General features: G+C 41.2%; 1 protein-coding gene across 2 annotated transcripts in view; it reads right to left on the bottom strand.

Moving 5' to 3' along the window:
• tapt1b (transmembrane anterior posterior transformation 1b) overlaps window positions 1-27,267 on the bottom strand; it is a 107,318-nt gene that overhangs the window by 22,655 nt on the left and 57,396 nt on the right. For both annotated transcript variants that reach the window (XM_060916527.1, XM_060916528.1), the window contains exons 5-9: window positions 21,519-21,654; window positions 11,106-11,203; window positions 10,859-10,928; window positions 7,682-7,762; window positions 1,529-1,638 (exon numbers count right to left, since the gene is read on the bottom strand). In XM_060916527.1, coding sequence (XP_060772510.1) covers window positions 1,529-1,638; window positions 7,682-7,762; window positions 10,859-10,928; window positions 11,106-11,203; window positions 21,519-21,654 — 495 coding nt within the window. The remainder of the gene's footprint in view (window positions 1-1,528; window positions 1,639-7,681; window positions 7,763-10,858; window positions 10,929-11,105; window positions 11,204-21,518; window positions 21,655-27,267) is intronic.

Raw genomic sequence — 27,267 nt, 5'->3', positions numbered from 1 at the left:
AAGCCATCAGGATTGCAGGTGACCCCACCCACCCATCTCAGAGCCTCTTCAGCCTGCTGCCATCGGGGAGGAGACTGCAGAGTCTCCAGGCCAAAACCAGCAGGCTCAAGAACAGTTTCTTTCACCAGGCGGTCAGGAGGCTCAACTCCCTCCCTGTTCTGCCCCTCCTCCCCCCTCTGCCCCCTGCCACAGATTCTGCTCGCACACCCCCCTGCCCCCCCTTCAGCATCTGACATGTCATCCTCACAGTTCCCCCCCCCCCAACACACACATCCCATCGTTCATTAACACACTGAACTCAGGGACCGCATATCTCACTTTACCTTGCTCATTTGCACTATTCCGCACTACCTCATCTTAACAGCTGCTAGTTGGTTTATACTGCTTATTTCATGTTTACCTGCTATACCTCAAGTGCCCTTGACTGTTTGGTTATTGAACCAATTTGTGTGTGTCTGTATGTATATATAGGAGTGTTTAGTCTACATCTAGTTCATATCTAGAGTGTTTATACTGTTTATATTGTCTGTTTGAGTGTCTAGTCTTTGCCTAATTCTTGTCAAGTGTTTACACTGTTTATATTGTCTGAGTGTTTAGTTTATACTGTTTATTTATATTGTTTATATTGTTTGTCTGAGTGTTTAGTCTATGTCTAGTTCCTATCTAGAGTGTTTATACTGTTTATATTGTTTGGTTTTTTTCAATTCTCATATCATCTCTAGCCGCTTTATCCTGTTCTACAGGGTCACAGGCAAGCTGGAGCCTATCCCAGCTGACTACGGGCGAAAGGCGGGGTACACCCTGGACAAGTCGCCAGGTCATCACAGGGCTGACACATAGACACAGACAACCATTCACACTCACATTCACACCTACGCTCAATTTAGAGTCACCAGTTAACCTAAACTGCATGTCTTTGGACTGTGGGGGAAACCGGAGCACCCGGAGGGAACTCACGCAGACACGGGGAGAACATGCAAACTCCGCACAGAAAGGCCCTCGCCGGCCACGGGGCTCGAACCCGGACCTTCTTGCTGTGAGGCGACAGCGCTAACCACTACACCACCGTGCCGCCCGTTTTTTTCAATTATTCAATTTTTATTCATTGCATTGCCTGTTTGCACCGTGGGTCAGAGAGGACTGAAATTTCATCTGTGCTGCATGTCGAGCATGTATAGCACATTTGACAAAGTTGACTTAACTTGTATGGTGAAATACCGTGACCTCGGCCTTGAATACTGACCTCGGCCCAGAGTCCTTGGTCAGTACTTTCAAGACCTCGGTCACTGTATTTCACGATACGGACCTCCCAGCTGGTAAATAACATATCTCACTCACACACACACACACATATAAACATTTAATTATTTATTAAGCCATTTTTGGTCCACAGGATTTCTTTATATGTGCCTTAGACTTCTGCACAGTCATATATATGACTGATGAAAACTGATAAGCACCATACTGTGGCATGTCAATACGCAACAGTCATATCTGAAATATTCAGCTCAACACATGGTACACTCACATCTGCTGGGATGTCATTGAACTTGGTGATGAAGGCGTGTTTCACGACATCCACAGCCATCTCCGAAGCAATGACCATACACACGTCAGGAAGCAGCACCCACAAATGATCTACAATAAGTGACCAAAAACAATGGCTACAATGTCATTACAATCAGTAATCATCATCTACAATTGTACATATACAGTTAAAACAGTAATTACAACATGGATGAATCAACGGCATGTAACGATTCTCCCAATTCACGATTCAATTCATGATACTGGGTTGATGAGTCAATTTTTAATTTTATTTCTGAAAAATTAAATGAAGAAAAAAAAGGTTTCTTTTTTGAAAATTATTTTCCTATTCTTTATCAACTTGAATATTCCTTTTGTTACTTAAAATTTTTCTTCATTTTCTTAATAACCAACAATTTTTTACCCACATTTATAAAGGTTGGAGTAAAATATAATAACCTATTAACTAAAATATTCCTTTTATTAAAAATGGGGGAAAAAATTCATAAATTGGCGTTTTCTTAATAAACTTATGAATATTGTTGTGCCTTAATTTTCTTCAGCAGCCTGTATACAGAGAGCTCCAGTCTCCTATTAAAAAAAAGTCATACAGACACCTAAATAAATTCACTCTTCCCTATGAGTCCATAAAAATAGAGTTATTATAATTTTCACCCACAATGCGATTGTGAATAATAAGCCTTTGATAATAAAAAAGTGAAAACACCAAAGCGGCACGATCGAGCAGACGGGATCTGTGGCGCCTTGTTGTGACGTAGATCGGGGAACCTCCAGAAACTGGAAGTGCGTGCACAGTGTCTGAAGCCAGGACTTTTAAACATCGTTTTCCATCACGACGAATATATGAATATGAATATGTCTTTATTGTCATTGCCACAAGTACAACGAAATTGAAAGTGCTATCCAGTCAGTGCAAAGAGTCAATAAATAGGGTAAAATAATAGGGTAAAAAGCAATAAACAGTGGCCTAAGCCCAAGACACACAGACCACACACTCACAAAGGAATACAGACAAGCCCCGTCACAGAATAACATGGCAGTTTATTTAGAAATATTGTGTTTATTAATGCAGTATTCCTTTGTGGTACTTTACAATCCTGAAAAGGTTTTAAAATAATACTGAGACCTAAATAATTTCACTCTTCTCTGTGACTCCGTGAAAATAAAGCAGTCTGGCCGACAGATGGCGCACTCTACTGTACACGTACTCCGTTACTCCAGAGTGTTGAAAATGCTTGAAAACAGTGACGGACACAGGCTTGAACAGTGGGTCGGTATTCTGAGGTAGCTGGGAAAGTATTTTATTTTAGCCTTCAGGTAATAAAATAAGTAGAGTAGATCTAAACCAGCATTGTTCTGGTACACTGGCTGCAGTCTAGTGACTACTTTCTACTACAGTTGTCTACATTACGTCACACCTACGTGCTGTGGTGCGTGCATCAGACTGACTCTTGGGCGCGCTCTGGACAGCGCACGCACCGTAAATGACTCACACCTGCACAGGATTAAGGCGCAATCAGCGTACCTACAGTATATAAAGGACCTGGAAAACACTTGCAGATCGTGAAGTATTGTGTTGCTAACACATTACCAATCCTTAGTCAGGGATGAGAGTGGGTCCTGATGGAAAAAAGCAGAAAATCTGTAAAATGTCCTGAGGGCGCTCGAAGTAATAAGGGGGGTCCAGGGGGCATGGGTGTAAAAATGCGTATGGACGGTATGGACGCGTCCATACCAATATTCAGCTGAGTTTAAAATGTCCACACCATTTTTGAATGGAGAAGCCGCGATGCGGGAAACGCTGAATAAAAACACCAAACGCGGTATCGCTTCCAGCTGATTTTCAGTTGTGAACAGACCTCTCAAAAGACGGCTGACTATTGGTGGGGACAGCAGGTAAAAAAGCTTTATGAAGCTTTGATTGGCCCACCTCCCGTTGCCTTGACGTTGCTATGTTTTTTTTGTTGTCATTGGCTGTAAGCAGTAGCAAGCGGTAAAATCAGCATCCAGCTCGCTGCTACAGTAAAACAGCACACAGGCAGTGATGTCGGGCAATAAAAGAAAACGTAAGGAGGACATAAGACATTATTTTACCCAGTCAACGGTAAGCTATTCAAAACAAAATAGCCTTGTTAGAGAACCTCTTCAGACAGTGACGTTTTCTCTCTCTCTCTCACACACACACTAAATGCTTGTAGGTAATGCTAAATGTTTACTTATATTTACTTTTTTCTTGCTCATTGTTTGCATGTATATATGCGCATGTATGTAACCTCTGCAATAAAATGTGAAAATGTAAAAATGTGAAACAATTGTCACTTAACCCTTTCAACTTAATGAATAAACATTTTTGCAAAATGCACTACAACTACCAAAACTCTTCACACTTCTACCACCCATACCTACAGTACTTCCAGATTCTGAAATTGCAGTAACTCAAAAGGAAGCACATGATGTTTCAAATGTGTGAAAATAGTAAAAGTTGTGTGAAAATGAAGCAGCAGCACATAATTTTGATTAATTGTGTTGTTGTATTTTGGGTAGGTCATCCACTACAGCGAAATTCACAGCAACTTCAATGTCCACTTTGTGTGATAATGTATTGCCCGTATACATGCAGATTTTAGCCTAAGTGTACCTGGTGCTAAAAATCAAAATAACACAAAGGAATGGACAACCAATAATTTGTACAGTGTAGGCCACATTTCATGCGACAACCATGGCGCACTGGGGCGCTTGGCCAAATTATGTCCCCACCAATATCAACACCATTTTTACGCCCTTGCCAGGGGAACACCCCCGTGAAATTTTTTTCAAAATGAGACCTTATACACCCTATTTCCTGCAATCTGAGCTGTAGTTAATTAAAACACCTGATGCCTATTTTCATACTTATTGAAATAAAAACACTATTATATCGAACAATATGTATCAGAATCAATACATGTGTATTAGACTGGTACCAAAATCCAGAATTGTGACACCCAAAGGCATTTTTGAGACAAAATCGGCAAACAGTCTTATTTTGTCAATTTGGGTGTGCCGAATTCAAATCTGCAATATGCCGAGCTCTATCTGACCTCTGTTGACCTCTAGAGGTCATTGAACTTTGGGCCTGTAAACGTCTCAGCTGAACCCAGTTTCTCAGCTTTCTAAGGAATGAAATGCACTAAAATGATTAATGAAGTTAGCAAATGGCCTTGTTTGTTAAATGTTTGGGTGCTGAATTCATTTTTCATTTATAAAACGACATATGACCTCTGATAACCTCAAGGTCATTAAACTTGGCCTATGGAGCACTTGCATGTGACGTCACAGCCGATCCAGATTGTGACAGACGCCATCTTGTCGGTCAAACGCCATATTCCGCCTTCTACTTCTACTTCTGCTTTTACTTCTACCTTTTCTTCTGGAAAACCCTACTATATACAATTCTACTACAATGGCTGCGGCTACAAGCTCTCCCTACCTGTGCACGTTTATGTTTTTTGTGTGTATTTTTGCATGTTGTTCGTCTGTACCGGACTTCAATATCCACTACAACCATATGGACTTACTGGACATTGGTTTCCAGCAGAAAATGACGGTTTGTAGCGATTTCCATCGCATGCACAACATTCCGGACGAGAAAAAAAAAAAAAAAAAAAACATTCCGGACGAGATAGCGAGACCAGCGGGGTCTCCATGGATTGTTATCGGAAGCAAAGCGAAGGAGGTGGCGCCGGGAGCGGAAGCAAAAGCGAAGCTGCAGAGCCGGCCTGTTGACTAAGCTCAGAAAACAGCTACTCAAATCTCCACTGCCAAGCCTCTACCTCTCCAACGCCAGATCCATGTAAACAAGACGGACGAGCTGGAATTACCTTATTCTATTCTATAATCAGCTGGTCAGTGCTATACTCAATACTTAAGTGACTTACCCATCCAATGAGGATTCTTGTTTACAAAGATGCCACATCTGAGTCGCTGACAAATCCTGAATTTCTGTAGAGATAACTGTCCAGAGATTTATAAGCACACAGTGCTTCACCACTGAACAGCGAGGGAAAGTTAATGAGGTAATTATACACGTCCGGGTATTCCGCTGGCAGTTCAAAATCCGGTCGTGAAAACTCCGTCCGGTAAGCCATAAGGGTCACTAATCTGTAGATCGTTTATTTTAGACATATATCTAGTTATCTGTTCATTAGAATAATGAGCGGTGTAGTCCGTCGGTTGAAATTGATCCATTCTGCACACGAGTGCAGCAGTATTCAGCGGTGTTTTTGACCGACAAGATGGCGGTTGTGTACTTTCCGGTCACGTGACTGCAAGATCTCTATAGGCCTATGCATTTAACGGCATTTTTAAACTGACTTTACTCCCCCAAAAAGAATATGAACAGACAAAAAACAAATAGAAAGGAACAAATACAACATTAAATGCCAGTCCATGTACATGTGACTTACTTTTCACAATGAGAATGCCTAGGCGATCACCTTATATAACATTGCATTACATTTAGCGGTTATTGTTTATACAAAGCTACTGAAAAAAGGACAGATTCAGCAGCATACAAAATGTGGGGGCATACAGGGTATACAGGTTAATCAGGGTTAGTATATATGAGAGTTTTTTTCTTTGTTGTTTGTTTTTTTGTAAAGGCTTTACCCCGTTTAAAACAAAAAAAACAAACAAAGAAAAAAACTCTCATCTGTGCCACGCCGTGCTTTTGGGAGGTCGGTATTCAGAAAGCGATTGCCGAATTGGAACAAAAACAATTATTTTATCTTGGCCTGAGTTATAACTTATTGACAGGAGTTACTATTAGACTAACAATTACAGCAGTAAAGGATTCTAACAGCAGCTGGTATTGGTAATTATTAACGTAAACAAAACCAGGTGGTCTGTTACAATCATCCCTCCACCATGTCCACTCGTCAGCCTGCCGAGATCTGAGTGCCACTCACTCACCTCATTGCGGTTGTTAATGTGACGGTCCTGGTACGGCTCAAACCAGTAGGGCTCCATCCCGAGCCCTACATTCTCCCTCTCCTCTTCTCCAAACTCCTCTTCCCCAACTAACTCCTCTTCATCCCCATCATACAAGACATGCGCTGTGTCCGAAATCACTCACTACTCACTATATGGTGGACTATATAGCGAGTTTGCCATTTCGTAGTGCTGTCTGAATGTATAATGAGTATTATTACACCCAATATAGAGGACTCATAGGCAACAGCAAAGAAGAAAAGTAGTCAACCTTGATTTAAAAGGACTGAAAGATGCAGCAGACACAAAGTACTCTGTATTTATTAATGTGGGAAATACGCTTAGTATAATATGGATTTATCACAAAAACACATGCATGTATTTATTATTTTTGAAAACCCACCAGCCGACCGATCTGGCACGTTTTAATTGTGTGACAGTAATGACGTAAGTAACGACGCAGCGGAATAGTGTCCGAAAGTGTTTTTTCATTTTACCACTATATAGTCCTCTATATAGAATTCCCTAGATAGTGAGTATGGAGTAGTGAATGAGTGAGTGATTTCGGATACAGCTCATAGCTCATGTTTTATCATGAAAACATGCACGCCTTCCAGGCACGGGTTCACCGATCTAAGTCATTTCCCATTTGGGCCATTCTCAGCCGAAAGAAAGGGAATTCCAGGCATCGCGTCGTGACGGGAGGTTTAAAATGTTTTATTTTGTTGAGTTTTCATCTCCACACCTTGCGATTACATGAAAAATTGAAAACTTGTGTTAAAGTATATAAAATGACACCGAGGAGACCTGCTCATGTCAGTATCACTTTAAATCTATTTGTACACAACAGTTCTTTCCTACTTTAGATCTGTGTGCGCGTTTGTTTTTGTGGTATTACCACTGTGTTACTTCTGCCTAGGGTGAAGTCACGTGCATTCCTGTTATGTGTTATTCCGCTCTCTGCTGTCTAAATACCACAATTACAGCTCGGAAGAAAAAAAAAAAAAGATTATGCAGCCTTATAATAATCGTGATTCATTTTTTTATTTCATTGATTTCAATTATCATAAATTTTTCTGCAATTTATTGCTGCACGATATATCGTTACATGCCTATAGACCAGTAAAGAAAAATTATGGGTATTAATTAGTTAGAGCGTGTGTACCTGGGTTCCAAGAGAACTGCTCCATATTTCTGAGACATACAATTAATAAGAGCACGTAGTTTGTGAATCTTTCTTTGATATCTGAAATAAAACAAAACACAAAGAAAGGTGACTCTTCAGACACCAAGTTTAAAATAATACTACAAATTCCATAAATAAGATAGATTACATTTTTATTTTTCAACACTATTTCAGTCACAGTTACAGTGGATATAAAAAGTGCACACACCCCATTAAAATTATCGGTTTTTCTGATGTAAAAAAAACAACAACCCGAGACCATGATAAATAATTTCAAAACTTTTCCCACCTTTAATGTGACCTATAACCTGTACAATTAAATTGAAAAACAAACAAATCTGTTAGGGGCAAAAACATAAAAACAAAACAAAAAAAAACATACAATAAGCTGGTTGCATAAGTGTGCACACCCTTAAACTAATACTTTGCTGCAGCACATTTTGATTTAATTACAGCATTCAGTCTTTTAGGGTCGGAGTCTATCAGCCTGCCACATCTAGACTTGGCAATATTTGCCCACTCTTCCTTGCAAAAGCGCTCCAGATCTGTCAGATTGCGAGGGCGTCTCTTGTGCACAGCCCTCTTCAGGTCACCCCACAGATTTTCAACTGGATTTAGGTCTGGTCTCTGGCTGGGCCATTCCAAAACTTTTTTGGGGTCATTGTGCTGAAAGATGAAATAATTCATCTTTCTAGCAGACACCTGAAGGTTTTGGGCCAAAATTGACTGGTATTTAGAACTGTTCATAATTCCCTCCACTTTGACTAAAGCCCCTGTTCCAGCTGAAGAAAAACAACCCCAAAACATGATGCTGCCACCACCATGCTTCACTGTGGGTATGGGGTTCTTTTGGTGATGCGCAGTGTTGTTTTTGCACCAAACATACCTACCTTTTGGAATTGTGGCCAAAAAGTTCAACCTTGGTTTCATCAGACCATAACACATTTTCCCACATGCTTTTGGGAGAGTTGATGTATTTTTTTTTTTTTGCAAAATTTAACCAGGCCTGGATGTTTCTTTGACCCTACCTCACATAGTCCAGAAATATGGAGAATGCTGGAGATTATCACATGTAGTACACAACCAGTACTTGCCAGAAATTCCTGCAGCTCCTTCAGTGTTGCTGTAGCCTCTTGGCAGCCTCCATGACCAGTTTTCGTCTTGTCTTTTCATCAATGTTGGAGGGACGTCCAGTTCTCGGTAATGCCACTGTTGTCCCATATTTTCTCCACTTCTTGATGACTGTCTTCACTGTGCTCCATGGTATATCTAATGCCGTGGAAATGTTTTTGTACCCTTCTCCTGACCGATACCTTTCAACAATGAGAGCCCTCTGATGCTTTGTAAGCTCTCTGTGAACCCTGGCTTTTGCTGGAGGATACAACTGAGTAAATGTCTGAACTTTATTTGGGGTGAATTAGTGTCATTTTAACTGATGGCAGGTGTGAACCCAAAAAGACTGAATGCTGTAATTAAATCAAAATGTGCTTCAACAAAGTATTAGTTTAAGGGTGTGCACACTTGCACAATTAGCTTATTGTACTTTTTTTTTTTCCCCCCAACAGATTTTTTTTTTCAAATGAATTGTACAGGTTATAGGTCACATTAAAGATGGGAAAAGTTTTGAAATTATTTATCGTGGTCTCATTTTTTTTCTTTTACATTAGAAAAACCTAACAGGGTGTGTACATTTTTTTTATATCCACTATATAGCAACAGAAGTTACCCAACTAAACCGAACCTCAGAAACCATGTTAATATCTATAGCAGTGTTGTCTACGTTAAAGATTTCTAGTCAGAGGGCTATAGGCTAACCTGACTTCATCTAACAAAAATTGGGGGGGGGGGAGAAGACTGAACATAAATTTGACATTTACTTCAAAAAGTAACAGAGTATCTATTTGCACAAGGGTGAGAATAGTTATATGGCAGCTATTCAGCTATTTACACCCGGCCCCCTCACTTCTTACCCCTTGGCTCATCAAAAACCGTAAACATTGTGTTGTAACACTTTATGATGTAAATTGACAGTTAAATGCCGAAGGTTAGGGTATCTAATGCGTGCCTGGGTGTAAATAGTATTGCTGGCTATGGACACCAGGGTTCTTGTCTCTGCTCTGCCATGCTATATACGCCCGGGTCTAAACAGCCACACTGGCTATTCCACCCCGGGTACAAATACCTTTGTTGGCTACTGACACCTAGGGGCTACTGACACCTAGGTGAATATATAGTGGTTAGCGCTGTTGCCTCACAGCAAGAAGGTCCGGATTCGAGCCCCGTGGCCGGCGAGGGCCTTTCTGTGTGCAGTTTGCATGTTCTCCCCGTGTCCGCGTGGGTTTCCTCCGGGTGCTCCGGTTTCCCCCACAGTCCAAAGACATGCAGGTTAGGTTAACTGGTGACTCTAAATTGACTGTAGGTGTGAATGTGAATGGTTGTCTGTGTCTATGTGTAAGCCCTGTGACGACCTGGCGACTTGTCCAGGGTGTACCCCGCCTTTCGCCCGTAGTCAGCTGCAATAGGCTCCAGCTTGCCTGCGACCCTGTAGAACAGGATAAAGCGGCTAGAGATAATGAGATGAGAAATTTTAAGATCAACATGATCAGAGGTTAGATGTGTGTATGTTGTCTGACAGCTGAGAACAATGTCCCAGGTACATGTAAACTGCACTCTTCCATCAGATCCCCCACTGGCCAATCACTAATGTAAACTCAAACACTCCTCAGAACTCAAACATTCTTCAGTAGCCTTTGTTTTACATGTAATCCTGTGGGAAGGAGCTGTAAGACAGGCAGAAGCAGCTACTTCTTTAAAAAGTGCTGCTGTCAGTATTTTATGGTCACAGTGGAGCTTCCAAGGTTGAAAACATCCAAAGTGGCAAATGATCTCGATGTTGTAATTTGGGGGACAAGTGAGAAAAAACAAAAGGGAAGACGTAGTGCAAGTGAAAAATCTCAGTTAGCAAATTTGAGCTTCTGAACTGAAAATACATCATTAACATTTTTCATATGAGCACGTGTTCTAGCCACTAATCAATCTTTCTTTCTTTTTGTTTTTTAAATAAAGCAAGTGTGAAAGCAGCCTTATTTGTCACATAAACCTTTAGCTCTGTTAGTCTATGATGACTAGCTACACTGGTGGTGTAGTGTAACTTACCACTGTTGGACATCTGAAAGAGGTTATTCTTCTCAAATTTCTTAAACACGCTGCCTTTGATCTCAACAAACTGCAGTGACAAAGAACGAGACAGACGAAAAACACTTTTTGAATAAATACTCTTTGCAGTCAAGAACTGACCATGTTTGTTTTAAGTTTTCTAATATTTTCTGTTGCAAAACCAACAAACAGCAAAAAGAGGAAAATCACATAAAATTGCTGTGACTGTCGGAACGTGTGTACTCACGTTGTTGGACATCATAATGGTGAGCAGAGATTTGTTGTGGGAGTTGAAAGCCACGTTTAGAGTGGTGGCCTGAACCATGATCAGAATGGCATGAAGAACTGACACTCAAGTTAAGGAACATTGACATACACACAAAACATTTCTTTCCACTTCAGTTATTCAAGCTAAGGTACAATGCCTAGCACTCTACATATGACCGCAGACTTAAAGTACTGTTTTTTTTTTTTTTAGATAATAAAGGAACTCTTACCATGAATACCAACACTAGAACCTGAAAATGCCTCTTTACAAGCAGTGACTTACGAATTGTAAAGTTCTAAAGATGTCACACTAATGGTCCTTTTCCACTGCCCTTTTTCAGCTCACTTCAGCCCGACACGGCTCGCGTTTCGACTACCTCAGAGCAGCACGACTCAGCTCGCTTCAGCCCTACTCAGCACCCAAAATTCGCACGGTTTTGGAGTAGGGCTGAAGCAAGCCAAACCGAGCTGAGTGGGGCTAGGGGCGTGAGGAGACACTCCCCTGTGCACTGATTGGTGAGGAGGAGTGTCCTCACATGCCCACACACGCCCCACGAGCACGCTGGGATCTGTAAACACCGTAAACCCGGAAGAAGAAGAATTACGAATTACGAGAATTTCTGAAGCGTTATGCGCCTCGCCTCATCTATACGCTCTTGCCAGTATCTGTTGGCGTTGTCGGTGACAACAAGCCACAGCACCAAGACCAGCAACACTAACGACTCCATGTTTATTGTTTACTATCCGGGTCGTGAGACTACTGCTTAAAAGGTCACTGATGTCACTGTTTGCGCCGCCTAACGACATCATGTGACGTCCACCCACTTTCGCCAACTCCACCCAATGTGTCCAACCACTTCCAGCCAGCACGGTTCAGCGCGGTTGTAGTCGAAATGCAACTCCAACAGCCCCACTCAGCTCGACTCAGGCCAACTCAGCACCGCACGGCTCAGCCCAACTCAGCCGCGTTGGTAGTGGAAAAGCGGCATAACTAAGCACATCTTAGATAGTCCACACATTTAGTATTCTACTATATGTCCAGAAAACTAAAATCTACACAGTTTAACCCTCTGGGGTCGGGAACTTCGCCGGCGAAGCTCGGCAGGTTTAGAATGAGTAGGTCATGTATTTAGATAAATATCTTCGCGAGTTTATCATACAAGCATGATAAACAGATGATGACATCATGACCAAAGCGTTATACTTTACACTTTCCTATGTACCCACTACCAAATATTATTATAAATTATCTAAATTAGATGAAACATAAAACTTGTCTCCTTACTCACTCACACTGGAATTGCCGTGCTAAGCGCCCACTTACGCATTCATAAAAGACTAATCACAAGATAATGGCATGATAATCACTTTCACGCTTTCGGTTTCGATTGGTTTTTCTTTCGCTGTGGGAATGCCCACCGTAAACAGGATAAAATATGTCAGCCATAGTTTAGGCTACCTGTTTGGAGGTAAAACTTGCTGCGAGATGGAACGGCAATTTTATGCTCAGGAGGCGCTTCGGATGATTCAGGACAGCGATTCAATTCAATCTTGAGAACAGCGACACTGATAAGTGGTGCCTCTTTTTTTTTTTTCTTTTTACTTTGACTCGATCTAGCCGAAGATCAACTCGACTAAGCATAAATATTTCTTCTATTTCTTATGAACATATTGGTTGCTATGCGTGCGCTGTAGTGCATACTCAGTTTTGTGTTACTCAGTTCCTCAACCTTAACAGACATAGTACAAGAGTCAATTTCAAGACACACTGAATAGAGTCAAATGCCACCACAAAGAGTAAAATAGGTACCCTATGGGAACATGTGGATACTGCTTATAAATAAAATTGTTTTCTGATACCATGTCCAGGGGCTTCAAAGTTTGGGAGAATAGCAGGGTACAAATAATTTACAGCAGGGTGCAAAATGGTAAAATGTCTGCCAGTGGCAGACATAATGCACGCAAAGTGTGTGTGGGGGGGGGGGGGGGGGGGGGGGGGGGGTTCAAAGGGGGGTGCCGGAAAATTTTATGAAATGCACTGAGAAATGGTGGCCTCTGGTAACTTTTAACAGTGAAAATAAAGGGTAATCAATACTATTTGGAAACTTGAAATATGAAACCATACCTCAGTCATTTTATCAAATTTCAGAAATATTTGCAAACAAACACATAAAAAGTAGTCCGATTGAAATCCACATATGGATGATATAATAATTTTAAGTCTGATGTGCACTTTGACTAAGCTAAGGTGACAAGTTTCTCCAGATTCTCTAATACTATTGAAGAATATGGTGAAATCTTGAATACAGATGAAGAACAAAACTTCAATTATAATCAAAGTGTTTATTTTTTGGCAGTCAATAAACTGTTACATAAAATGCAGCTACATGCAGAGGCGCATCTTGTCACCAGTCAAGGCAGGCAGCTGCTTGGGGCCCCTGATCCACTAGGTGGCGAAAGAGAGTCGAGATTTGACACTTGCATTTTGAAAAGTCATTGTGCGTATTAACCTGCAAATAGAAAATTGTGCCTGTCGTACATAAACCAGCTATTCTTCTAATTACGACGTCAAGAAGAAAATGAAGAGGAGCTATCCACCCGGGAATGTAAAAAGAAAAAAGAGGAAGAGGAGAGAAGAAAGCAAGACAGTGGTAAGTCAGTCGAAATAATAATGAATGATGTAGTGCTATAGAATGGTGCTAGTCTAGTTTCACTCGCGTTAGCATGGCCATACTTTTCTTTTGTTGATTTTAATGACTGTACTACAGTCACTGCCTGGTTTAATTTGACAGCAAAGTTAGTTAACTTCAGTTGGCTCTCCAACAGACCGCACGGTGTGCCATGCATGCCCATACACAAAGGCTAAAAGCCTTTAAAGTTTTTTGTTTTGTTTGTTTTAATATAATTGGCAATTACCTTGCACTGTCTGTTAAAATGAACAGAAACTTACAGTAACTTAAGAAATATAGATGCTCACAAATTGTTGTTTTTATGAAACATTTATGAAAATGCTGATATCTATTTGTAACTTTTTGTAACTTCACTTTTTGTAGCGTGTGAAATAAAAAAAACATTACTGTTCACAATTTGTTGTTGATTTATTGAACTGCATGTGTTCGTAACTTCACAATTTGTAACTTGTGAAATAAAAAAAACTATATTGCTTAGAATTTGTTGATGTTTTATTAAAATAAAGAGTTTGTCCTAGTGAATTTCTGTTGTGTGGTGTGGTGTGGTGTGGGGTGGGGTGGGATGGGGGGGATTTCTGCTTGGGGCCCCACCAGATCCTAGAATCGCCTCTGGCTACATGTACTTCATCAGCTGACTTCATCGTTATTAAAAAACAGCAGCTAGCAGCACTCATTGACAGTCTCGGCATTTCTACTGAAAATAACTTTTATCCAAATCTCATCAACCTAATCATGTAGGGGCCTACTGAATAGAAATTATATAAATCTAGTTATTTAGTGCGGGTTAGGCACAACAAATATTATACGAGTGTGTGTGTGTGTGTGTGTATACACACACACACACACACACACAGAGAGAGAGAGAGATACACACACACAGAGAGAGAGAGACAGAGAGAGAGAGAGAGAGAGAGAGATGCAAGTACGAATTTTTCATGGGGCGGGATGGTTTGGAACAGGTCATCTAAAATTGGGATAAAATTTACCCGGGACAGGTATTTGAGGCGGGTCGTCTAGCTTAAGCTTGATTAGCGTTGTTACGCACGCAGTTTGTTTTTTCGAGCAGCTGTCAAACGCAGAGTCAACTTTATGATCTGCGATTATAATGTCTTAAGCAAGGCTGAGAAACGGTGGACTAAGACATATTTATTTTTCTATATCAACACAATGACAGAATAAATTTCCGTTCAAAACGTACTTACCTTTCCCTCTAGACCTTTTTAGCCACGCATCCAGCATGGAGCCGCTCGCAACTCTCTTCGTCGCCATTTGAGTCACATGATGGTATGAACCATTCATAGTCCATGGAACACTCTAAGCCAATCAGTGTACGGCTTACATATGGCACAAGGGGCAGTAATGGCTGCACTCATGTCGAGGATGTAAACAAAGTTGACCCGGCAACGGACATACATGACATGGTGGATGTAATTTACGTTCACAACTTTTTTTTTGCCGTCAGAAATATTTAATATTGAATTTTGTGACTCGACTGACAATAGCCGACGGCATAACAAGCCACAGACGGCGATTTGCCGCCGGTGACCGGCTACTTTTGAGACCGCAGCATGTCCATACAGTAAATATAGCATATATATTTACTCTATGAGGCAGTAGCCATAAAAATGAAAGGTAATCCAAAAATGAACAATCACACAAGTAAAATATATCAAGTGTATATTATATTTTATATACAATTTATATAATTTTATATATACTTTATATTATTCTACCCTTACAGTTTTCAAAACTGAAACCTCTGAACCGAGGCTGACATACACACACCGTCACCATGACCGAAACTCTTATTTCCTGGAAAAGGCCCAGCGCTAGAGCTCAGTGGTCTCAGTACTCTTTTCGACAACTTCCTGTAACAACTCACAAGTGCGTCACATCTACATCACACATGGGACCACTGGCCGAAGGTGGTGAAGAAAGGGGGACAACCTGGAGTATATTTTAAAATAGGAACACGCTTTCCCTTGGTAATAAGCATAAACATGTCTGAAAGCGATTTCTTTAGTCTAGTCCATTTATTTCAAATGGTGAACTGAATTGTATACACTCACTGGCCATTTTAATAAGGACACTTGTATGTGTTTTGGTAAACTGGGATGTATGGATGCTGTGAGTCCCCACTCGCTTGCTCACTCGAGTTTGTTGATGGTGTAGTGGCTGGCTGCTTTATGCCCCGGGGCTCCCTCATGCCTGTGTTACCTTCTGGCTCTCCCCTTTTAGTTATGCTGTCATAGTTAGTTGCCGGAGTCCCTGCTTGTACTCAGCGCAATATGTATACTGTTCCTACTTATTCAGGTGACATTGGGCATACCTAACAACCTATGCTCTCTCTCTCTCTCTCCCCCCCAAATCTGTCCCTCCTGGGATCAAGATACTGACCTCTTCTGCTCCTCGGACCTGCCTGATCCATCCTGGTGCCCTGTGTCTGGTTGGAGTCTCATTGCATCGCTCCTGTGGAGGACGGCCCCATGTGGACAGTTGGGGGTCGCGCCTGGAGGACGCTCTGGACTCATGCAGTGGTGCTTTTGTGGCTGGGGACTACAGTTGACTTGCTGACTTTAGGACTACGGTTGTCGTGAGCGGTTTTGCGCTCGGGTTTCCGTCGGTGGGGGGTTTATAGCATCAACGAAGCTGACTTTATGTTAAAACTGTTAATGTTATAGTCATGTTGTCTGTTGTTGCCCAAATGAGGATGGGTTCCCTTTTGAGTCTGGTTCCTCTCGAGGTTTCTGATGCCCCTTTTCCACCAAATTAGTTCCAGGGCTGGTTCGGGGCCAGTGCTGTTGCTGGTTCACAACTCGTTCAACTTGCGAGCCAGCTGAGAACTAGTTTGCTTTTCCATAGCTCGCGGTGCCACGTCATTACGTCGCTGTATACGTCAGTTACGTCGCTACGTTTGCATAAACCTTGGCACGCATATTGAAGCAAAAACAACACGGAAGAAGCAGCAGCAACAACAACAATAATAATGGATGACTTCGCATTTGTACAGCTGCTGCTTCTCATCGCTTAAAAATGGCGATCTTTCGCGGTCTTGTTATTGTTGTTGGTCTTAACAACTCCCCCCACCCCCTGCTGACGTACGCGGTTCTTTCCTCTGGCCCAGCAGAGAGTTGGTGCTAGCCTGGAACCAGTTTTTCTGGCCCCAGAGTCAGTTCTTTGTCAGTGGAAACAGAAAACCCGGTTCCAAACTAAGCACTGGCCCCGAACCAGCCCTGGAACTGCTTTGGTGGAAAAGGGGCATGAGGGAGTTTTTCCTTGCCACCATTGCCACAGGCTTGCTCATTGGGGATAGATTAGGGATAAAATTAGCTCATGTTTTAAGTCGCTCAAATTCTGTAAAGCTGCTTTGCGACAATGTTAATTGTTAAAAGTGCTATACAAAAACTTGACTTGACTGACTTGCATGCGTTGTGCGCCATTTTAACACTCGTTCTTACAATATGATGAGACAATGGCAGTAGCCACAAAAATATTAACACTGAATTGAGAAGAATTGACCCTGGAAAAACAGCTCTATCAAGAGTCAATTTTACTCTTTTTAGAGCAGAACCAAATGTTATCTGGTGTAGAGTAAAATTTTCTTCAATTTGAGTAAGTTTTACTCAGGCAAATTTCCTGTATAATCTTTGCGTGCTTCTTGAGTAAATAAAAATGTGCACCGGCGCTTGTTTGCTCTCTTTTCTTCTTCGTCTTTTCTGGCACTCTAATGATTTTGGCATGTTGTCATCAATTTCAACAAATCTAAGCAGTATTTTCAGTTATATGACGTTTTTTGTATTCACCACAAGTTCAGCTACAATAATACAGTGGCATGCAAAAGTTTGGGCACCCTTGTTGAAAATGTCTGTTACTGTGAATAGTTAAGTGAGCAGAAGATGAACTGATCACCATGAGGCATAAAGGTAAAGATGACACATTTCTTTAATATTTTCTGCAAGATGACATTTTTATTTCCATCATTTACAGGTGTAAAATACCAAAAAAATGAAAAGGACCTGAAGCAAAAGTTTGGGCACCTGACATGGTCAGTACTTAGTAACACCCCTTTTGGCAAGTATCACAGTTTGTAAACACTTTTATAGCCAGCTAATAATCTTTCAGTTCTTACCTGGGGGATTTTCACACATTCGTCCTTGCAAAAGGCTTCCAGTTCTACAAGTTTCTTGGGCTGTCTTGCATGCACTGCTCTTTTGAGATCTATCCACAGATTTTCAATGATGTTTAGGTCAGGGGACTGTGAGGGCCAGGGCAAAACCTTCAGCTTGTGCCTCTTGAGGTATTCCATTGTAGATTTTGAGGTGTGTTTTGGATCGTCTTATTGTAGGACCTGTCCTCTTTTTAACTTCAGCTTTTTTTTTTTACAGATGGTGTGATGTTTGCTTCCAGAATTTGCTGGTATTTATTCAAATCCATGCTTCCCTCGACCAATGAAATGTGCCCTGTGCCACTGGCTGCAACACAACCCCAAAGCATGATCGATCCACACCCATGCTTCAGAGTTGGAGAGGTGTTCTTTTCCTGGAATTTGGCACCCTTTTTTCTCCAAACATACCTTTGCACATTGTGGCCAAAAAGTTCTATTTTGATTTCATCAGTCCACAGGACTTATTTCCAAAATGCATCAGGCTTATTTAGATGTTCATTTGCAAACTTCAGACGCTGAATTTTGTGGCTAGGACGCAGGAAAGGTTTTCTTCTGATGACTCTCCCATGAAGGTCATATTTGTTCAGGTGTCGCTGCATAGAACAGTGCACCATCACTCCAGGGTCTGCTAAATCTTTCTGAAGGTCTTTTGCAGTCAAACAGGGGGTTTTATTTGCCTTTCTAGCAATCCAACGAGCAGTTCTTTCAGAAAGTTTTCTTCATCTTCCAGACCTCACCTTGAGCTCCACTGTTTCTGTTAACTGCCATTTCTTAATAACATCACGATCTGAGGAAACAGCTACCTGAAAAACACTTTGCTACATTCTTGTAGCCTTCTCCTGCTTTGTAAGCATCAATTATTTTATTATTCAGAATGCGAGGGAGTTGCTTAGAGGAGCCCATGGCTGTTGATTTTAGGGACAAGTTTGAGGAGTCAGAGAATTTATACAGCTTTGAAATCTGCATCATCTGACCTTTCCTAATGAAGAATTTGAACAAGCCACAGCTCAATAAGCTAATTAAGGTCTGGGACCTTGGTAAAAGTTACCTCAGAACTCAAATGTATTGGTGTGCCCAAACTTTTGCATGGTGTTGCTTTTCTTTTTTCACTCTCCAATTGTACAAAACAAAAATAATACACAAATCTTGCAGAAAATGCTGAAAAGAAATGTGTCATCTTTACCTTTATGCCTTTTGGTGATCAGTTCATCTTCTGCTCACTTAACTATTCACAGTAACAGACATTTTCAGCAAGGGTGCCCAAACTTTTGCATGCCACTGTATCTCTGTAGTATGTATGATTGTACTTCTAAAAAAAAAAAAAAAAAAAATACCAGATAAATGAAGCTGTTGTAAAAAGCAATTTTAGAACTGTGCTGGAATATGTGAAAAAAAAACAAAAAAAACCATTACCTTACCCATTGTGACAAAACGTCTTCATCACTTAACCTGATGGGATTAAGAGTTGGCAGTGGGAGGGGTTTTCTCTCTTCTCATTGAATGTAATGGAATTTTTTACTCTTCTCATTGAACACCCCTCCCACTGCCAACCCTTTATCCCAAAACAATAGGACATAAATTTTTTGACGGCCAGTTAATTGTCCAAATCAATGGAGCAGATTTAAATGTTTGTGCTTGATACATTCCTAAGACTGAACAGAATCACGTCAAGTGATCAAAATGGTTCGTCACAATGGGTAAGGTCATGTTTTTTTCACACATTCCAACACCGTTCTAAAACTGCTTTTTACAACATCTTCATTCATCTGTTTTTTTTTTTTTTTAGTACAATTCATGACATACATACTACATAAATATGTGCCCAAATCCAGAATCCAGGGACACATGTCCGTCCGGGGGCATTTTGAGTTATTGACAGATTCAGAAAGTACAGTTTCTAAGCTTTCCAATGATGCCTTCCATATGGAGATCTGACAATATTTGAAGAATGTGTGGCCTTTTGAAAGTTTATACTTCTTAAAACAGGAAAGGGAGAAAATCGCCCTCAAAGTTTTCCATCTCAGCTACTCTGGGTGTAGGGCGGGCACATAATGGTGCTCATTTGCATGACATTAAGGAAAGCTCTACCCCCTACGAGCTAGCACGATGCTACTTTCATGTAAACAAAGATCACCACGTCAATTTTCCTTCCATGCAAAGTATGCCCAAAACAATTATGAAGTACAAAAATAAGTCCTAAAGTATACTTTAACGTTTTGTGGTTGAAAAATTACTTACACCGTAAGAAAGAAAGATAGCACGATGATGACACAACTAACAACGCTAGTTTCATGTAAAGCCTCGGTCACAACCGGCTGTACTTGTTCCTACGGTCGGTCTACATGCAAAAAACGCAAGAAACGCATGGAGGGCGCGTGTGAAACGCACGAGCGCGCGCGTGTGATGTGCTGATTTTCGAGCCGTAGACTGGCCGCAGAGGTTCTTTGTCATTTCAAACAAACTCTGCGGGCGCTTACGTTTTTTTCAGGTTGCAAGACAAACTTACGGCCAACGCGCATCTTTCTCCATGAAAAAAAAAAAACCCAGCGATTTGGGAAACGCCAAAAAAAAAAAAAAAAAAAAAAAAAAAAATCGCACGGCCAAAAAATCGTACGTCCGGTTGTGACCTAGGCTTAACCAAACCACAACACTCTCCGTTACATGCAAAAATAACCACACAGCCTTAGATTAATAAACTTACCCCATCAGAAAGAGAAACCGCGCCTTGCACACACCAATGCCTCCGACGGAATGTAATCCTAGAACACTTTTTGGTTCCATTTTTTTTTTGCTAGAAATGGTTATCTCCGATGTAAATACTGAGTGTCTGTTTGCTTCGCGGTGTTTCAGCTCCTCTGCGCTCTGTTTAACTTGCTCATTCCATAGTGAAATTACATGCCTGTATGCAGCTTAAGTAGCCATGAGCTCAGCTCGTATCATACAGCTGATTTGCGAAAAAAAAACAAAACAAAAGACTTAAATCATCATGTGAATGGCCCATATGGTAATTTACCCCCCCCCCCAGCAGGCTACAGTCCTGACAAAAACGAGACAATTTGCAACAAAAAATGTATGCTTTTCCAACAAAACAATCTATTATCTGAAATACTGATTGCATTCTTCAAGATCTCAACTTGCACATGATGGAAAAAAACTAAAATCACAAATTTCGGAAAAAAAATGCTTCTTTTGCGATTATCTTGGATTCGTTTCGGCCGACATGCGTCCCTGGATTCGGTGAGGTGTCACAATTGTGGCTGAACTTGTACTGATTACAAAAGTCATATGACTGAAAATACTGCTTAGTTTTGTTGAAATTGACAAAATCAGAGCATGCCAAAATCACTAGTGCCAGAAAATACCCTCAGACCCCAGAGGGTTAATAGCACTCAGTTTGTGAGGATCTAAGCTTTTGTTTATACCCGTCCATGTTATACACCTTCAGCTAATTACATTCATGCCTAATGACAAATAACGCCAGGTTAACTATGGCCCATGGCAATCCATAACCCCTGTGGGTGCAGCATATAAAGGATACAGACATAAAGGACAGCCATTAGGAAGTGGGGTATTACACCTATATGAGCTCTCTTTCTCTCTTTGGGCTCTGTGGCTGTCCAGTAAAGAGCGTCCAGAATGTCCTGCCCAAAGGACGAAAACAATCGGTCTGCCACCTGAAGCAGGAAGAGACACAGAGGGAAAAAATGGAGTAAGTACTCTGGAAAAAGAATTAAAAATAAGGTTGGAAAACATGCACACAAAAAGATTAAACTGTGATCTTGATTCTTGGTCAAAGCAATCTGCTTTTGTGCTCAAGAAACTATTACATAAAAAAAAGAGCAGCAATATTTCCTTTATTAGCTGTGACCAATTGTTACAGGTGCTGTACCATGATCTCTCGCTCACACACACACACCATGGTTAGCCTACAGAAGACAAAGAGGAGAAACTATGTTGGAATGCTGCAATGGAATTATTGTAAATGTTTATTACTTGTGTACTGAATATTACATTTTTAAATTATTTTTAAAAAATGACGACAATGTATGTAATGACACTTCTTATGCAATTCTTAATGACAAAAATGTATTTTGGTATTTAACTGGAGTGAACAACTGCAGGGGCTTTTAATAAAAATCTATATGATATTAAACACTAGAATAAATGAAATTAAAATAAAAGGCAGGGGGCGATCACTACTTAAAAATTTTTTTTTTTACATTTTTGTTTGACTGCATGAACATTTAGGTGAGGTTTCTTCTTAAAATCACAACATGCTGGTCAAATTTTACTACAATGCATTTTTCAAGACTGAGGATCTTCGGAGTTAAAGCACAATTTAACATTAAAAGCAGGTATGTCTGAAACTACACCTCATTCACTATTACAGTGGACTACAGTCTCATCTCTCTACAGTAGGTCTACAGATCCCTGTTAAAATGGCAGGTTTTTGTGATTTAAAAAAAAAAAGAAAACTTTTTCCAGGGCGGCACGGTGGTATAGTGGTTAGCGCTGTCACCTCACAGCAAGAAGGTCCGGGTTCGAGCCCCGTGGCCGGCGAGGGCCTTTCTGTGTGGAGTTTGCATGTTCTCCCCGTGTCCGCGTGGGTTTCCTCCGGGTGCTCCGGTTTCCCCCACAGTCCAAAGACATGCAGGTTAGGTTAATTGGTGACTCTAAATTGACCGTAGGTGTGAATGCGAGTGTGAATGGTTGTCTGTGTCTATGTGTCAGCCCTGTGATGACCTGGCGACTTGTCCAGGGTGTACCCCGCCTTTCGCCCGTAGTCAGCTGGGATAGGCTCCAGCTTGCCTGCAACCCTATAGAAGGATAAAGCAGCTAGAGATAATGAGATGAGAAAACTTTTTCCACCCTCATTATGAAATTACAATGTATAAATAAAAAATTAAGTATAAAACAAACATTTTGGCGAAAAAAATAAAAGTAGTAACAATAACTTGATTGCACAAGTGTTCACACCCTTTTATAATTGTAGATGTAGCTGTCCTCAGAATGAACCAATCACATTCAATCTCATGATCATACAGCGATCAAATAAATTATTCTGATTAACCTCAAATAAAGATCAGTTGTTTCTGTAGGACTGACTCGACATCTACAGTACATCTTGACATGAGCTAACAAAGCATGTATGGGATCTCGCTTGTTGAAAGATATATTGATCAGCAGAGGGATATTAAAGGATTTCTAAAAACATTATATGTGCAATGGAACACCAACAATCAACAACAAGTGGAGAAAATGGAGCGACGCAGTGACATCATCAAGAACAGGACGCTCCCCCTAAAGACAACACGACAAAAACTTGCCAGCAGGCTGTGGAGAGACCTATGGCAACATTAAACGAGCTGCAGGAAAATCTGACAAGTATTAATCTTTTGTATTCGTCACATGTCTGGGCTATGGGGTAGGGTTGGCTCGACAGAAGCCCTCTCTCATACAAAAAATATCCAAGTCCAAATAAATCACCCCAAACCATGTGGGAAAATGTGCTATGATGCTTCACAGCTGCTTCTTTTCAGCCAGAAATGGGGCTTTTAACACAGTGGAGGGACTCACGAACAGTTACTAATACCAGTTGGTTTTAAAGAAAAACTTTCAGGCATCTGCTTCACCTTTCAGAACCAAAACATGCACCCAAATCAACAAAAGAATGGCTTAACCAAAAGATGATCAAATGTTTTTGAATGGCCTAGCCAGAGCACAGACTGGAATCCAAATAAAAATATGTGGGGTGACCTGAAGCTGGGCCTGAAGTGCACAGGAGATGCCCTCACAGTCAGTGCGTTTACATGCACATCCAAGTCGAGCTGCTGTCGGTAATCGAGCAAAGGGTCCCAGCAGGGGTGCCAGAGAAATCCAATCCTACATGCACACAAGGAAATCGAGCTATTGTGTGAGGTACATTGTGCACCCGAGCCACAGGTGGTGCTACACGCCCCATCGTGTTGGTACACTTCCAGTTGTCGTCATGAAGAAGAGCTATTCAAGAGTATAAACAAAGTTATCAGTTCTGTGTTCTCCATTGCACGTTTTTCTCCCGTCCATGAATTGTAATATATTCAACTCCTTAAAGGTCCCATGGCATCGTTTTTTCATTAATTGTGCGGTGGTCTCTAGTATGAATGAATGCCCTGTGAGCCGGTTTTGGTGAAAAAAATGCTGCGGTTCTCCTGTTTCAGGCTGTTCTAGTTTGGTGGAGGAGCGGGTAGCGGGAGAGCGACAGGATTTCAGCTCTTATCATTAATATTCATGACATGTAAACGTGTTACCTCTGATTGGCTAACAGCACTGTGACGCTACCTCAAGTGGGTCAGAACAAGCGGATGTGGGTGTCTTACTATGGCGAGAGAGAAGGAACAAACCGCGAAGGGAAAAATACCGCGCGCTGACGTCATTAAGGTGCAATGCGAGGAAATAAAATAAATTCAACAAATGTTTGGGTTTTTATTAAACAAAAACAAATAAAATGAACGAGTGACTTAAAAGAATGTAGGTGTCTTTGTAAAAACTGTTTTGATTGGCTATTATAACAGAGCATGCTGCATGCTTTTTGGTTTTGTAGTGCAGAGTACCTGGCTAACTGCAGGAAGCGGTTAGCTGCACAGCTAATGTAGCCATTGCAAGGCTAACGTGGCACCGATTTTAAAACACGGCAAAACAACTCAACAGTTATACACTTACTTGTTCGCTGTTTGTGGCTGATGCGGCAGGGATGCTTGGTACGGACCCAGGCTTCAGTGACAGTTGATGTGCAAAACCTGCCCTGTACTGTCCCAAGTTGTGGAAACATTCCTCAGGAAAATGCTTCCGACAAACATACACCATCTTAGGTAGACTCGACGGCATATTATTGGAGTAAATAAAATTAAGCCACTGCGTCTTCGGGGCTCTCCCGTCGGCAGTAAAAACAGACTCCTTTCTGTGTTGTCACATCCATGTACAGCGCAACTTCCATGTTTGGTGGCAACTTTTGAGCTGGGCGGGCAATCCATACAGTGGGTGGGAATCCAGAGGGGGGGGCGTGGGGATCATCTCCCTTGCTGACGTAGTAAAGGGAAGAGCCTATCAACGCGCCATTTTGACGTGCCATTTTGACGCGCCATTCTCAAATGTTGACAAAGGGTGGGCATAGTTTGGTTTACACATTATGAAATTTCTAGCCACTGGGGTGACTTAAGAAGGTCAGAGGAACTCATTTTAACGTTAAAAAACCTCAGAAAGTGAAAATTTCATGCCATGGGACCTTTAAGCTGAATGAGCATGAACTCTGTCTCCTCATTGCTCCAGAAGTGCACGTTTCTGCTTGCCATTTTCTCTTCATTTGTTCCTCCTGACCTCTTCTGCTGCTCGCTACTACTGTTGTCATGCCAACCGAGGCTGTCGTGGTTCCCGCTTGTAGTCTCATCACTCCCAGAAGGGGCAGTGCTGAAGTAAGTAGCTCGACTACGTAGCTCGATAGGGTATACATGCACTAAGTAGCTCGGCAAAAATCGCATAATCTAGGTCGTGTAGCTCGATTACGAGAAATCAAGTTCGGTTCAATTTCAGCCTAGCTAAGGTGTTTCCATGCCATTTAGAACTTCGATTTCAGTCGAGCAACGGCAGAAATTCGATTTTCTCTATGTGCATGTAAACGCACTGAATGACAGAACTAAAATGTTTCTGAAAGGAAGAGTGGAAAAATATTCAAGTCAAGATGTGCCATGCTGATAAACTCTTAAAAGACCGAGTAATGTACTAAAATCAAAAGTACTTCCAGGACGTATTAGTTTAGGAGCGTGCTCACTTGCGTAACTAGATTGTTGCAAGTTTATTTTTCTTTTTTCCCCCCTTAAAAAAAAGATCCTGATTGTTTTTCACTTTATTTGTATACTTTGCAATATTATATTAAAAGTGGAAAAAGATCTGACATGATTTATCTTAGTGTTGCTCTTTCACTTCACAAAAACCTGCTACTTTAACAGACTTTTTAATATCCCACTGTATCCTTCCATAACCTTCATCAAGCACTTTCAGGTTTGTAATAAAGAGGACGGTAATTTGGATACAGGCTGAGATTTTCTGCTCAAACCAGTGTTGCAGTCAAGTCACTAAACCTCGAGTCACAGTCCAGCCTCGAGTCCCCAGTGTTCAAGCCCAAGTCATTAAAGAAAATTTCGAGTCGAGTCCACTACTGATCTGAGTCGAGTCTGACAAAAGCCCCACTACCAACAGGGTAAATAACAGGAGAGAGGGCTAATAGAGGTGCAACGGTTTACCGCGGTGCATCAAGAAACGATTCCACCACCTTTGGTTCAATATTTGATGTCAAATCACTTTGTTTCGGTTTGGTACAACCGCCGTCATGTACGTGTTTAAAGCAGATACGCAGAACCTTTATTTTTAAATACATTTCTAAGTGGATAGTATCTCCATCCTTGACTCTTGTATGCTGCATAAATGGGGATAAATAAAAAAATATATATATTTTTGAGAGTTAAAATCGATCGCAAAGTTGATATTCGAGCTGCCCCGCTGAGCCAGCCAGCCCTGAGTGCGTGATGTCACAGCGCTAACCGGTTTTAAGTCCGAGGCCTTTGACAGCTATAGACCAAGATCATATAAAAAAAAAATAATAATAATTATGGTGAAAATAAGAAATGCCGTTACCGACTCGCTCAACTAAGACTGATTTGACTTCATTGATTGTGGGTTGACTCTCGTTAAAACAGGATAGGCGTTAAAACTTACGCAACATACATAAGTTGCACACAATATAAGTTACATGTATTAATCTAAATGCAGGTAAACGTGTTGTTTTTGTTGTTTTGTATCCAAATGAGAGTCCGCGCTTAGCCGTCTGAGTTCTCGCTTCTTGAAGGCCAAACTTGTGGCCGATTGTTTTGAAACAATCTGACTTTCAGTTGTTCGTTCAGTTCTCCGTTTATTCGCTTCTTCCACGCAAGGGCAAGATGGCAGCAATATCCAGTGGAGAAATTAGACGGCTGCTCCACTCTCCATTTTCTCCATACTGAGTACTCCACCATTACCGCTCGACTCAGGCAATTACTAAAACCTGGGACGGGACGTCACCGGTTTTAGCAACAACCGCGGGGAGGTCACTGCCCGAGCGATAGGTCATGTCCCATTCCGTCCCAGGTTTTACCAACAACTCCAGGAGAACTGGTGCAACTGAACTTACTTTCTTTTTAAAAAAAAAAAAAAAAATACCTTCCTTTTCTTGTAGTTTATTTAATTGTTGGTACTGCACCTTCTTTCAATATGGG

Source organism: Neoarius graeffei, chromosome 3, assembly GCF_027579695.1.
Source record: "Neoarius graeffei isolate fNeoGra1 chromosome 3, fNeoGra1.pri, whole genome shotgun sequence".
Lineage (NCBI taxonomy): Eukaryota > Metazoa > Chordata > Actinopteri > Siluriformes > Ariidae > Neoarius > Neoarius graeffei.
This window is presented reverse-complemented; position numbering and strand designations above follow the sequence as displayed.